The sequence below is a fragment of the Fukomys damarensis genome, unplaced genomic scaffold (assembly GCF_012274545.1).
Source record: "Fukomys damarensis isolate Sample0158 unplaced genomic scaffold, DMR_v1.0_HiC HiC_scaffold_16, whole genome shotgun sequence".
Lineage (NCBI taxonomy): Eukaryota > Metazoa > Chordata > Mammalia > Rodentia > Bathyergidae > Fukomys > Fukomys damarensis.
Genome location: NW_022900928.1, coordinates 130,637,403 through 130,651,239, shown reverse-complemented (window position 1 = coordinate 130,651,239; position 13,837 = coordinate 130,637,403). Strand labels below are relative to the sequence as shown.

Below are 13,837 nucleotides of genomic sequence, written 5' to 3'. Positions count from 1 at the left end.
GATCACATGCAGTGACAGGTGTTTTCAGAACGTCAGAGGCAATTTCTAAGGCTTTGCTCAAAAAATGAGGACAAATTAAATGTTCCATAAAGCGGGCAATGTGGTTCTGTACTCGCTCTTTAAAAGTTATGGCATCTGAGAACCCTGAGAGAAATCTGGGAACATAAGACAGAGGAGCAGGGCCCTGGGTACCTTCTTCAATATTCTGGCAGTATAATCCTCTGGTGAGGATAACAGAGGGGAGGGAAAAGTACTTGGCAATGGTTAAACCACACATTTCTGCAGGATCCAGAAACACTGCATCAAAATGACTTCCTTTTAAGTATTTTACTAAGGTCTTGTTGTTAAACAAATTTCTGCACTGTAAAAACCACTTGTCAAATTTTCTTGGCAAAAATCACTGTAGGAAGTAAACTTTCTTCCTTTCATCGCCATGCAACATCAGTGAAAATCTTCAAATCCTGTTTTAAATCCTCCAGAGTGTAAGAAACTGAATAAGTCTTCACTGTCAAACCCAGTGACTGTCTCTGAGAGTTTTACATGAAATACAGTCTCAACTACAAGACCAGGTTTGACTCCAAGACCTTGGAACCATGGTAGAAGGGACCTTTTCCAGTTGTCCTGTCTACTCCTCTGGCTGTGAAGGTTGCAGAACACCCGACGTGGATCCATCGCAACCACCTCAAGCCCGGACCGAACAACAGTCCAGAGGCACGGAAAATGGAGCATCATCAGCAAACCCGGAGAATTGAAAGTAAAACTCCGCTCAACTGGTCCTTCATTATGATCTGGGTGATTTCCCTTGGGACAATAATAGCATTATCCAAAGAGAACTTAAGTCATACTAAAAATGTTTGGGTACAATTAGCTGAATCCTTACATTTGTCTGAAATATGTTTAAATGCTGATATAAATTTTCATTATGTGCTTGGAAGATGTTTGGTTCCAATATGCACCCCACCTGAAAGTATTAGACCATATACTATGTTTAAAAATTTACTCTCTGTGCCAAATATAAAGGTTATACTTCCCAGTGTTTAAATCTTAAACAAACAGATGCTAAAGTTATTCCTATGATTATTTCTGTGATAGGTATACCCTCAATTGGAATACATGCTGAAAAGGCAGTTAGGAAATTAACTTGCAAGATAGTTAAAGGGTTAAATACCACCTCTGCTGCACTGGCGCTAATTAATCAAGAACTCCAGGAACCGAGACAAACAATTTTAGATAATAGGGCGGCAATTGATTATCTGCTGTTATTTCATCACCAAGGTTGTGAGAGGATTAAAAATATGTGCTGCTTCAATTTAACAAATAATGGGCCAGCTATAGAACAAGACATAGAAAAGCTCAAAGATTTAGCTACAAAGATTCATAATGAACAGATAGGATGAGATTTATTTAAATGGTTAACAAGTTGGTTACCTGACATTACCTGGATAAAACAACTGATACTCTGTGTGATGGCATTAGGATTTTGTATTACAATAACTTGTTGTCTTTTACAATGTGTTCCTTTAGTAAGGCCCAGAGCCAGATATAAATAAATCAAAGATTTGATTTAGGTCCAAAAATCAGTGGGGAATGTAAGAGCCTGACTGAACCAGAGCAACTCCGTGTTGACCAGAAAACGACCTAGAGACTATTGCTCCCCCCATCCCTTATAGGATAACAAATGATCAATTATGAATTATTAGGTAATTGTTTTAAAGTAGCTGGGAGACTGGGTGGAAACTATAATGAACACGGAGACTCAACATGGATTGTGTCACTCTTTGTATGTCTGTAATCTGAATGTTCTGATTTTACCAAATATTGATATTATTTCAGGAGATACCCCTGTCCCAATTCCCACCTTTGATTTCATAGCTGGAAGACCCAAACGGGCTATACAACTCATTCCCTCCCTTAATGGTTGGTCTAGGAATTTCTGTGGCCATTGGCACTGGGACCGCTGGTTTAGGAATCTCTTTACATAATTATGCTAAATTGTCACGACAATTGATTAATGATGTTCAAGCCTTGTCTGAAACTATGCGACACCTGCAAGACCAAATTGATTCCCTTGCAGAGGTTGTCCTTCAAAATAGAAGAGGCTTAAATTTACTCACCGCTGAACAAGGAAGAATCTGTCTCGCTCTTCAAGAACAATGTTGTTTTTATGCAAAGAAGTCTGGTATTGTTAGAGATAAGATCAGAACCTTACAGGAAGATTTAGAAAAACGCAGAAAGGATTTACGCGAAAACCCCCTCTGGACTGGGCTCAATGGATTTTTGCCTTATCTCCTCCCTATATTGGGGCCCCTATTAGGGCTCCTGATATTATTAACCATCGGGCCTCTAATATTTAATAGACTTACGGCCTTTATTAAACAACAGATAGATACCATGCAAACCAAGGCCATCCAAATCCATTACCATCGTCTTGATCTGGCCGATCAGGAGGAAAATTATTTACAGGTCCGAACATCTATGGAGACCAGAGAATAAGCCTGACATCTGAGAGGTCCAAAAAGAGAATATTACCAAGTCCTTACAGTCACAGTTACTGGAGGGCCTTGGAATATCCTTGAAGTCTTCTAGAGCCTTCTCCTCTCTTGCTACAGTTGACCCCAATGACGGGTAAGACAGTCAACGCCTGACTGATCAACCTAAGACAGGGGCTTCTGTCGAGATGTCAAGGCCATCTCTTCCTCTACCAACTACCCGGCCTCTACTTCTACTCTATGGCTAAAGCCTACTGACAAGATCAGGATACCTGGGATGATCTTTCTAAACCAATTGGCCTCCGCTCCTGGCTTGAGTGATATATATCTCTTCATTTTTTTACTGTAAAAAGGGAGGAGATGTAGGAGACCAAATATTCCATATTCTCAGAGTTGTTTGAGCCTAACATAACCGCCTCCATGTTTACATCTGAGTCACCTCACTGGCACAGACGTGCCGATGACTGTACTAACGGCCTTGCCCATTTAATGACCTAATCTATTACATAACAACTGTATCTCATCATGACTGTTACTGTACAATACGTTTCTCCCTTATCATCTTGTGAGTAACCACTTCCTCTTACAAATTTGTGGTTTTTGCCTTTATATACTGCTTGTGACTGCAAATAAACGAGACCTTGACAACTCTTTGCTTGGTCTCCTTCTCTCTGCGCCTCTCTTGTCCCATTTCCAGGTATCTCCCCTTCTAGAGCTCTGCTAATTACAAGCCCTGCTGGCCGGGGCATCCTAGTCTCCAACTCACCTCAGGTATCACGCTAAACACCTCATGCCCCCTCTGGACACATTTCTGTGCCACTGTTCTCATGGTGAAACAGTGGCTCCCATCCATGGGCACCACCAGTAGCCTGCCTGCCTGGGCAAAGCCAAATGCCAGCAGCAGACACAGGCACAGAAGGAGGGAGACAGGTGAACATGCAGGAGCCATGGGGATTGCAGCCCAGAGACACCCAGCTACTCAGACCCTCAGCTGAGTGCAGTGAGAGGTAGAAAATACAGGCACAAGATACCTTGTACTCACACATCCATAAATAAAGCTATACTCATTGACAGTGAATTACTCAGAAAAATGACTAGATTTCACTAAGCAATGACTTCTGTGGCCTCCAGATAAAAGTAATGTGTTATCTTTGTCTTGGAGAAATTTATACCATATACTGCAAGGTTGGTTTAGAAATAGTTATCATGCAATGTGTTTGAACTTGAGGATTGAAATATTAGGAATATAAGCCAGAATAAAGCTTGTATTTCTAGAATGGGTCCTAAGGTAAAATTAGGACTTCATCTTCAGATCACCAAAGCTCTTTCCTCAGAAAGCAATGGGTAACCCAACTTCCAGGAAAGCACTTGACCTACCCACTGGCTGTGGAATTGGAATTCATAAACAATTCTACCATGAATAGAAACTGCGACTTGTTCTATTTCCTACAGGATATTTTTTTTTCTCTTTCCAACCTTTCTGAGTCCTCTCTAATTCTGAAATAAGATTGACAACCCATCTACATTCCAGGAATTTTGGGGGGTGTACCGGGGATCAAACTCGGGTCCTTGCACTTGTTAGGCAGGAGGCTACCTTGTCAACATAGGTGTCCTGAGGAAGAGACAGGGCCTTTCCTCACAGAAGTAATCACATACCTGTGCCACGTATGGGAGAAGCTGAAGGAGGAGCCAGGGAAAGGTGGAGGAATTGCAGGTCCAGCTGCCCCTTCCTGGCCATGAGGCAAGGCAACAAGAAGATAGCAACATGCGTGAGCTACAAAGCCTACTGTCCTGAACTATACCACCTATAAGGAAAACCAGATAGGCTCCTCTTTGCTTTCACCCCTACCCCAACTTCAGGCCCAGTGTCTCTGTTATCCACAGCAACTGGGAAACAAAATTTAGCCTAGCTTAGCTGACACATTACAAAGCCATCACTCAGCCCAACTCCAAGTCCTGCCTTTCCTACAAAAGAGATCTCAAATCTGCCCCTCTCTCTACCTCACATGACACCACTTCACCCCAAACTGCCATCATCTTTTGCCTAGATTCCAGAAGTGGCCACCTAATTATTTTGCCCTGCACATAAAGCCAGGTTGTTCTTTTTAACTGAAATCACTAAGTAACGAGGTATGGCGGTCAGTGGTCCTGTATCCCTTTTCCCTTTCTCACTCTGGCCGTGGCCTTGACTTTGCATTCCTTTTATTTTACTTGTCTTTCAGGACTGATGCTACGTGCAGGACCAATCAGAAAAATGCTATTGTCAATCCTTCATTTACATCAGGCAGGAAGCCAAGTGAGTCTTTCCATAGGGCAGTTTAATTCTAGCAGCAAGCCAAGTAAGTTTTTGATAGGACAACTGTCCCAATGCCTTATTTGTGTGAAGAAAGAGAAGGAGGAGGAGTAGGAGGAGGAAGAAGAAGAAGCAGCAGCAGCAGCCAATCCAGGAATTTTGGATACAAAGGACTTATCTCTGGAGCTGCTGTGAATGTGTCAGGTTGGAGACCAATAGCCTCCAAACGCACAAGGGTAGAACCAAGTGCCCAGCTAGAAAAAGGCCCTTGGAAAGAGAGAGAAACACTGGGAGCCATAGTCAGAACCCTCTTTTCACTTGGGTATGGGAAGGACTGTTGCACAGAAAACCATGGTCCTCAGTGCACCTGAAATCATGAGGCCAAAATGCCTGGGTGCCTGACCCATGGCTGGGCCCCAGATGGTAGCTGGAGCAACGCTCCCCCCAACTGCAGTACTACCAGTCCTAGGGCCATAGCCACTGCGCACAGACATTCCCAGGGAGATTTAATCCCCTAGAAGCTCCTGCCTGCTTAAAAATGACTGCCACCTGTTTAAGAGAAGCAGTCTCTTTTTAAAGGTGCTGGCACAAGCACAGCACAGCAGTATAGGCCTGTCCCTTTCTGCCACCCTCCTTCCCTTTGGCCATTATTAGTAGCAGCTGTTGCCTTTCAAATAATTCATTCAATTATAAAGATTTAAGAGATATTAGAACAATTGTTTAATTCGGGTATTTTCAAGCTTTCAAATATAATTCATTCACCTACTAAAAATAGCTATAGTTATTTTCCATGGAAATGCCATCTTATTGTAAATCAGCTGTAGATAGCTAGGTGCTTCTAATGAAATAAAAATTTGTATCTGTCCTGTGCATGAACGAGAGATTTCACGTTTTCACTAGAGTAATATACTTGCTTTAATTCTTAAGCATAAGTGAACATAATATAAGAATATATGACAACTTACTGGTGAAATTGCACTTAAGGCTATTTTAAATTGTATTTATTTATAAACAAATTGGTTATATTATGCTTACTGTTCTAATCTGGTGGTAAATCTATCCTTCAAGATGTGCAAGTACTCTAAATTTTCAAAACTGAATGAGAAAAAAATTGTACAACCACCTTGCTGTTCCAAGTATTCTTGTGCTTTATTAGGCAAAAAAATTAAAATGTCTGTGAAAGTCTTGTTCTAAGAGCATCTTGGGATAGTTGTTATTTTATTCTTCACTAGTGAAAGAGTGTCAAACCATTTCATAATAAGGAGTTTGAAAGATCTTGTAATTTGTTGTCTGGAGACTATCTAGGTAGCTAATTTCTCCTCAGTTTGTGATTTACTGAGCACTTGCTGTGGTGAGCCATTATGGTGAGCCTTGACACAGGCCTAGCCATGATTGAACTTTGAGTCACCTCGCTGGCATGGATGTGCTCTCGCCCATAGCCACGGGCGAGTTCAGCTGGTAGCAGATGTAACCCATAATGGTTGTTATTGTTTCCCTCTGGAATGTGTGGGCGGTACTCTCGCTCCCTTGCTCCCGTGCAGGCCTCGCTCCCTCGCTCCCATGTAGCCCTCGCTTCCATGCAGCTGGAGTGTATAAAAGGAAGAGGTTCTGTAATAAAGCAAGCAAGCAAGGAACATGAGAAGAAAAGTGCTTCCCGTCTCTCTGTCCTCGTCCTTTCAGGTTTAGGACCTGCTGGCAGGATCCTGACGTCGCGGCTCGCGACAACTTGTAAGGCGTGGAAATCATGCTTTGAGTATACATAATTATTCAGGTGTAACCCATCTGATTGTATCAGCAGCAACTCTCCACTTTCCTTTCTCCTTCACAAGTACTTTCCATTTTCTAGGGACTTGGAAGGTCTAGGGACTTCTAACTGCTGAAAAGAAACAAGCTACACTTCAGAGGACAAGAGGTTGGGGAAGCCGGCAGTTAAGAAAACAAGTGAAAAGACTGGCTGGATTTACTAAAGTTGGAGTTCTAATGCCTCATTTAACTCCTGGCTGGCTCGCTAAGAGAAAATGTCACCAGACTGGGTTAGAAGTTCCCAAAGCTAAGAAAGGAAATGTAGCCCACCATAACTATAGAGTAGGTTTGTAAGTTCACTTTAGTTTGTAAGCCTCCCATTGTGGAAAAATAATTCTGAGAACTAGTCAGCAAGAAGCATAGGAAGGATTTTATTAGGCAGAAATTCAAAAGTACACACTCGAAGAAATAGAATGCAGGTCATTAAGAGAGGCACCTTGTTCCCTGGAAATGGGAACAATTATGCTTCTCTCGAGGGGATGGAAATTTCAGAAAAAGGTGGTCCACTCCATTCCACCTCCCCAAGGGCTCTCTCCCATTTTACAGGCTTGTGCCCAGGTTTTTTAAATAGGCAATTTAAACATTCTTTGGATTCTGTCAACCTGTTCCTTTATCTTAGGATCATGTCCCCTCTCTTTACTTTCTCAGTTAAGCAAAATTATTGATTTTTAGCATTCCTGAGGAATTTGGGTTGTGATGGTCTGGAAATAAAAGAACCAAAATTTAACCAAGGGAATGCTGATGTAGATTGCTTTGGGTAATTTTGACTGGGTCTTGAAGTTGCTATGTTCTAAAAAGTACGATATTTTTAGTTATGATCTCTTTGTCGCCTTTCTACCTATATTTTACTTCTTCTATCCTAACTCATTAGGCATCAGTGTCATTTTTCTACATGTCCCACATGTGATGACCTATCATCCTAACCTACTGATTAAGTTGTTCTTAGAAACAACAGGTTAGCATAACAGCTCCTGCAAAGGGTTAACACAACTGTTATAAAGTTTTTCAAGTAAAGTTAAAAATAACCAGAGCAAACAGCATTTTAAAATAACAATTGTAATGACATTATTATACCAGGACCTTTTATTATATCTCTAAAATACATGGAAATTCTATTTTAGTGTAAAATAACAGATTAGCATTATCAATTATGAAATATTAAACAAGTAATTTTTTTCTAGATTTGGTGTGTTTTTAAAATAAATTATCTGAATAGAATGTATTTGCCTACATATGTATTATATAGGTAACTAGTGCCCAGTCTTTGTTAATGTCACTTCCTGGAGTATATGGTGTTTTATGTCCATCTAATTATTTAATACACTGGGGAACACATAAACATCAGCCCAGAAAAAAAAGCCTATCGTTACAGTTTTAGTCTGAAAACCATAATATGATGTCAACCTAAAATTTGTATTTTAGAAGGCTTGAATGTCTAAGGAACATAAATATATTTTATGTGCTAAGAAGTTAGCAACAGCTAGCATTATAGCTATATAGAAATCTATTACATATATTATCTTTTACTTTGGGGACATTTTTATATTGCTTTAACAGGTTGACAGTATAAAAACAATGACAAAAGTTAAAGGATACCTTTAGACCTCCTAGAAATTTAGGAAACTGTTAATAACTATAATAGAATATAAAAGAGAGCATCTGTTGTCCACTTTATATGCATTAAACTTATGTAATTTTAATTCTATAAACTTTTTAATATCACACAGAGCTCAGACTACCCCCTTTAGTCCCACATATATGTAGTCCCTTCTTTAGTCTCATATAGAGAGATATAACCTAAAATAAGTTGTTTAGTCAGCTATAAACTGATAATCAAAAAGGTTTTATAACAAGCCAATATTTAAATAAACCTTAACTTTAACAATTCAGTTTTAAGTAATCAATAGCCTAACAGCAGAAAACACAAGAAATTATCTAGACAAAACAAAACCTTTGTTTTCAGTCAAGCTTCTGGCTTAACAGAGCATTTTAATATCTTTAAAACTTTATTTAGACATAGAAAACTTTTTAATTACACCCACCTTAATTACATGTAATAATTTTTCAAAAATAACATTTACTGGCGTGGGGCACAGTGGGCACCCTCAGGATTTTGTTTTAGGGCATTCTTTTTTTTCTGATTTTTTTATTAGTACATGTTTGCAGTACATGATTACATTCATCCTGGGGAATGTGGTACATGTACATAACACATTGTTTTAGTGAATTATTGTATATGCTTCTTACTCTAGTGGTGATGAAATAAACATCCAAGAAGGTACAATAGCTCAGGAGAACGTGGAACGATTGAATTTGTACTGGAGCTACACTTGGGAAAATGTCTTTAAGGTGCTTGGCAAACCATGATTAGATGATCCGGAAATCAGCAATACCAGAGGCAAGCAACCTTTGAATAACCAATTCCAAGTGTATGAACTGTAAACAGCAATCACCATAATCTCCAGGAGGAAAGAGGAAGCCCACTAACCAGAAAAACTACATTGCACATAAAGCCCCGCGCGCCGGGCCGGCGCTGTCGCGGGGCAAACTGGGAAATACAATCTGCGCTCCGGAAAGCGCTTTCCCAAACCCGCTCTAGCCAACATGGCGGCACCCGCTCTCTTCGAGTCCCTTCACTTTGCGTTTTGGCCGGGGCGGGGTTCTGGGCTTTAGGCAGTAAGTGGGGCCGACGGCGGGGGATTTCGGGAGGGACAGGGGAAGGGTAAGGACTGCGCTGACGTTAAAGCCTGACCAGGGCAAGGCGCGGGCTGGCCTGGGCCTGTCAGGAGAATGCGGCGCTCTCCTGGCGTTGGGTCAGTGGCTTTAAACCCCCCGGGACTTCTACTTCCTGAGTTCCTTGGGTCTGGTGGTGGCTCGACGGGCTGGGGGCGCCCAGTCTTGGCCGTGGAATGAAGAAGATGGGAATCAAGACCAGGGGCGCGAGGCCCGGCTCGAGTTCCATTTCTTATGCCTTCTGAGGAATAAGTTGAAAATAATTGCATTTCAGCGCTTCCTGTCACTTAGAGACTGTGCCAGGGGCTTCATATTTTTCCTCTTCCCATGAGACTCGTCACATTCGATCCCCAGAGCTCCATCATTAAAACAGCAAGTCTTTCTTCCTCAAGGAACCTCCTCCTGGCTCTGTAGTTTGGGAATAATTTACTAAACTGCTATAAAGATTAGTTGGATCCATTTAATTCACTTAAATATCATCATCTGGTACAAGGTACAGGTGGAATACATATTCCTAAGCACAGGTTTTAGTGAGTGATAGCCCCAAGGCCTCTATCAACTCTTGGAATCAAGTATTGGTTTTGCCACTGCAGCAGTGGGTTAGATTTTATGATGTTTTCTTTTTTATTAGTGATGTAAATGTGCCTTTTAAAGCTGTCACTTGTTGTGGGCCAAACCCTGTATATAAGTGCCTTTCTTTTGTTTTTTGGTTTTGTTGTTTTGTTGTTGTTGTATTATGAGACAGGATGTTGCTATGTAGTGAAGTCTGGTCTTCAACTCACTGTGTAGCCCAGGCTGGCCTAAAACTCACAGGATCCTCCTACCTCAGCCTCCCAAGCATGCTGGGGTCACAGATGTGTGCCACCACCCCCAGCAAGTGTTTTTCTGTTAATATGTTGACTTTAAGTGATTCTATGGTACATTTTACCTATAAGAAAATAGTTAACATGCCTGGGGTCACACAGGCTAGTTAGAATTCTGAGAGGGGTGAAAACAAATTAGATCTTGATGCCTCCAAAATAAACTACTGTACTTTATGTATTTTCTAAAGAATAATTTAACAAAAGATATCCTCAAATATAAGGAAAATTTGGGAAAACATTTTAAAAACCTGAAAGCATTTATATAACATTTATTTTTTTAAAGGGTAGTATTTAGTTTCACAATGTTTGGGGACCTATTTGAAGAGGATTATTCCAGTGTGTCAAATAATCAGTATGGAAAAGGGAAAACACTAAAGCCTAAACCTTTGGAGCCTCCCGCTCCTAGAGAATTCACCAATTTAAGTGGAATCAGAAATCGGGGTGGAACATGTTACCTCAATTCCCTTCTTCAGACTCTTCATTTCACACCTGAATTCAGAGGTATGCTATATTACATGCATTTGAATAGTAATATGTACCAATCAATTTTACATGTAATCAGTGATACAAATCACAGATAGACAAAGTATTGAATATGTATTCCAAGGTGTGTGTTTATTATTATAAATGTCAGATATAAGTTGATGATCCTTTCTGCAGAGAAATGTGAAGCTCAAATTACTTTAAATATATCCTGTGATTATAGTAGTGTTTAATAACAATTTTAAAATAAGACATGCCGGGTGTGGTGGCGCACACCTGTAATCCCAGCACTCGGGAGACTGAGGCAGGAGGATCCCTGTGAGTTTGAGACCAGCCTGGGCTACATAGTGAGTTCCAGGTCAGTCTCAACTACATAGTGAGACCCTGTCTCAAATAAATAAATAAAAATAAGGCAATATTTTCTCTTCTAATTCTGATAATATAAAATACAACAAAGACAATTCTCTCATGAGTACCAGACTTTGTTGTCACATTATTTGTATTTTTTTAGTTTAAAACTTTCCACTAAGTAACGAACACATAGACTGAAATTAACCAAATAACTATATCCAAACTTTTGGAGTGGGAAGGGATGTCACATTGTTTATATACATCCAAAGTTGTTCATCTGCATTTCTGAAATCCAGAAAGCTCTAACCTTGATCTGATATTATTTTGTTCTTTTTGAGACAGGATCTCACTATGTAATTCAGGCTATCTTGAGCTTACTATGTAGCTGAGACTGGCCTTAAACTCACTGTGATCCTCCTGCGTCAGCTTTCTGAGTGCTGGGATTGCATTCTTGCACCACCACGCCCAGCCTCCCTTGATCTAACCTGACCTGAACTTCTTTAGCCTAACCTGACCTGGTGTAATACTTTATTTATATTATCTTTCTACAAGAAATTTTGAATTCCAAAAACCCAAGAGTTTTAGATAAGGGATTATATACAAAGAACAGAAACCCACTCAGAGTAACCACATTAAAAAGCATTATTGTGGGGACTGAGGATTTAGCTCAGTGGCACCGCGCCTGCCTTGCAAGCACAGGGTCTTGAGTTCGATCCCCAGTATTGGGGGAGTGGCATTATCACAAAGATAAGAGAACTCTCCAGAAACCAACTGCAAGAAACCAGTCTGACTTTTAATTTTCTTCCCTTGTTTGTCAATATGTTTGACTCATTCCCATTTCTGCAAAGCAGCTTCCTTCATAGAAGAGATCTTAGTATCTGTGTTTTGAATGCAGTGTGAGCAATACTTGGCCTTCAGCTTTACATGCCTCTGTTTGGGGGTCCAAGTATTACATGACCTTGTGGTATAGAGCTCTGAACAGTCTCTTTAGGACCTTATGCTTGCAAGACAGGCGGCGGGACCACTGAACTAAATCCCTAGCCCCTTCAATCTCTTTATTTTGAGGACAGATATGACTCATCCTATATCTGAGTGCCACATTCCTGTCCCATCACCACACACATTATCGAATTTTTGTGGTGTCTTCCATTGCATCTAAACTTACAGCCATATTTCTGAATCTTTAATTTTGCTTAATAGTGATCTTGGCTTTCTAAACAGTTTTCTAAAATGAAACTATGTCATTTACATCTCTAATTCTACTTTTTTGTTTAGAAGCTTTATTTTCTCTTGGTCCAGAAGAGCTTGGTTCTTTAGAAGATAAGGATAAACCTCATGCAAAGGTATTAATGATTTTATGGAGGTTTGGGGGGAGTACTGAGAAGATGTTTTTTAAGAAAGGAATTAAGTTCCTTATTCAGAAAAAACAATAATTTTATCACCCAGTGTTTTGGAAATTAACTTGGCCTATACTCTGAGAGAAATGAAATTTTTCTCCCAAAAAGAATTACCCAAACCATGCTGCTACTGTTTTATGAACATAACCTCACTCTGCTATGTTTATTCTTCTGATGAAGGTGATAATTTATATATCACCTACAGTAGCATACCAAAATATCTGTTTAATTTACAACAGTGTGGGATTGGAGAGAAATCAAGAGACCAACACTTTGCCAGATTGGTATTCTGGAAATACACTGAGTAAGGAATTTGTTTATTAGTTTATGTATTACTATGGTGAAATTATGTTTGGAGTGCAGCTCTAATCATATTCAAATGTGCTTAAACCTAATTCAGAAATCTCATCATTTTCATGCTCAGCTCTGTCCTAATGGTAGTATTCATGATCAGGCCAGTACTTCTGAAACCACTGTGTGGCAAAGGACCAGTTTTTGTGCATTTTTTTCTTCCCAATCTATTGCAGATCAGTGCTTTTATTGTGTATTCTTAAATGTCAGAGGAATGTACAATGAGTATAAAAGTTTCTAAATGCTTATTTATCCTCCCTTTTCATCATTAAAAGCCTGGCCTGCAAATCAGACCCCAAGAGGCATTGTTCATCCCCACCCCTTCCCCCACCATTATCATCTTGAGTAAGGCAAAAAGAGGACAGGCCTGGAGCCAGGAGAGAGAGAGGCGGGTGCAGCTGGCCCTGTGAAAGGTCCTGACTCCACAGTGAGATGTGTGATTCAGGGAAAATTCCTGCATTTATCTGTGGGAATATATCTGTATTTGAGATATTATAGAGAAAAAATGAACTGTTAGAGATTCTAACAGCTGCCTGTGATCATTCTGGTGGGTTATTAGGTCTATTCAACTTTTAATGTTCATCTGAACTATGTCAAGATAGGGGACTGGATAACTAAAACTTCTTGGATTAGACTTCTTGAATTAGACTTTTCAAAGAACTAAATCTTAATTAATTCTCCTTTTTAAACAAGACATTTACAAACATTTCCCTAAATGAATTGGAAAGTGTGTGAAAACCAATACATGGATCTTTTTAAAAGCCTTACTTGGTGCTTACAAGAGTTCGTTTACAAACCCATCATTTCTTGTCCAGGTTCGAATCATTCCTTTGCAGTTGCAACGCTTGTTTGCTCAGCTTCTGCTCTTAGACCAGGGAGCTGCATCCACAACTGACCTCACTGACAGCTTTGGGTGGACCAGCAATGAGGTATGAAAGTCTCTGAGGCAGGGATCAGCAGTAGAGGAGGTTTAATATGTTACCTGACTTCTTTTAATTTTGTCTGAGCGGCTCAACATATTGTTTGCATGTTTCCTTCTCACATTAAATAATTACATGGTAAAAGTGTATATAT

At 40.1% G+C, this 13,837-nt stretch overlaps 1 protein-coding gene across 5 annotated transcripts in view; it reads left to right on the top strand.

The window, feature by feature from the left end:
* Window positions 1-9,162: 9,162 nt before the first annotated feature.
* Usp40 (ubiquitin specific peptidase 40) overlaps window positions 9,163-13,837 on the top strand; it is a 72,253-nt gene continuing 67,578 nt past the window's right edge. For 3 of the 5 annotated variants that reach the window (XM_010608734.3, XM_010608733.3, XM_033764704.1), the window contains exons 1-4: window positions 9,163-9,261; window positions 10,465-10,682; window positions 12,291-12,358; window positions 13,579-13,692. In XM_010608734.3, the coding sequence (XP_010607036.1) occupies window positions 10,484-10,682; window positions 12,291-12,358; window positions 13,579-13,692 (381 nt within the window). In that variant the 5' untranslated portion in view covers window positions 9,163-9,261; window positions 10,465-10,483. Of the gene's footprint in view, window positions 9,262-10,464; window positions 10,683-12,290; window positions 12,359-13,578; window positions 13,693-13,837 lie in introns of those variants that run through there. The other 2 variants (XM_033764705.1, XM_033764703.1) reach the window with 2 other exon arrangements.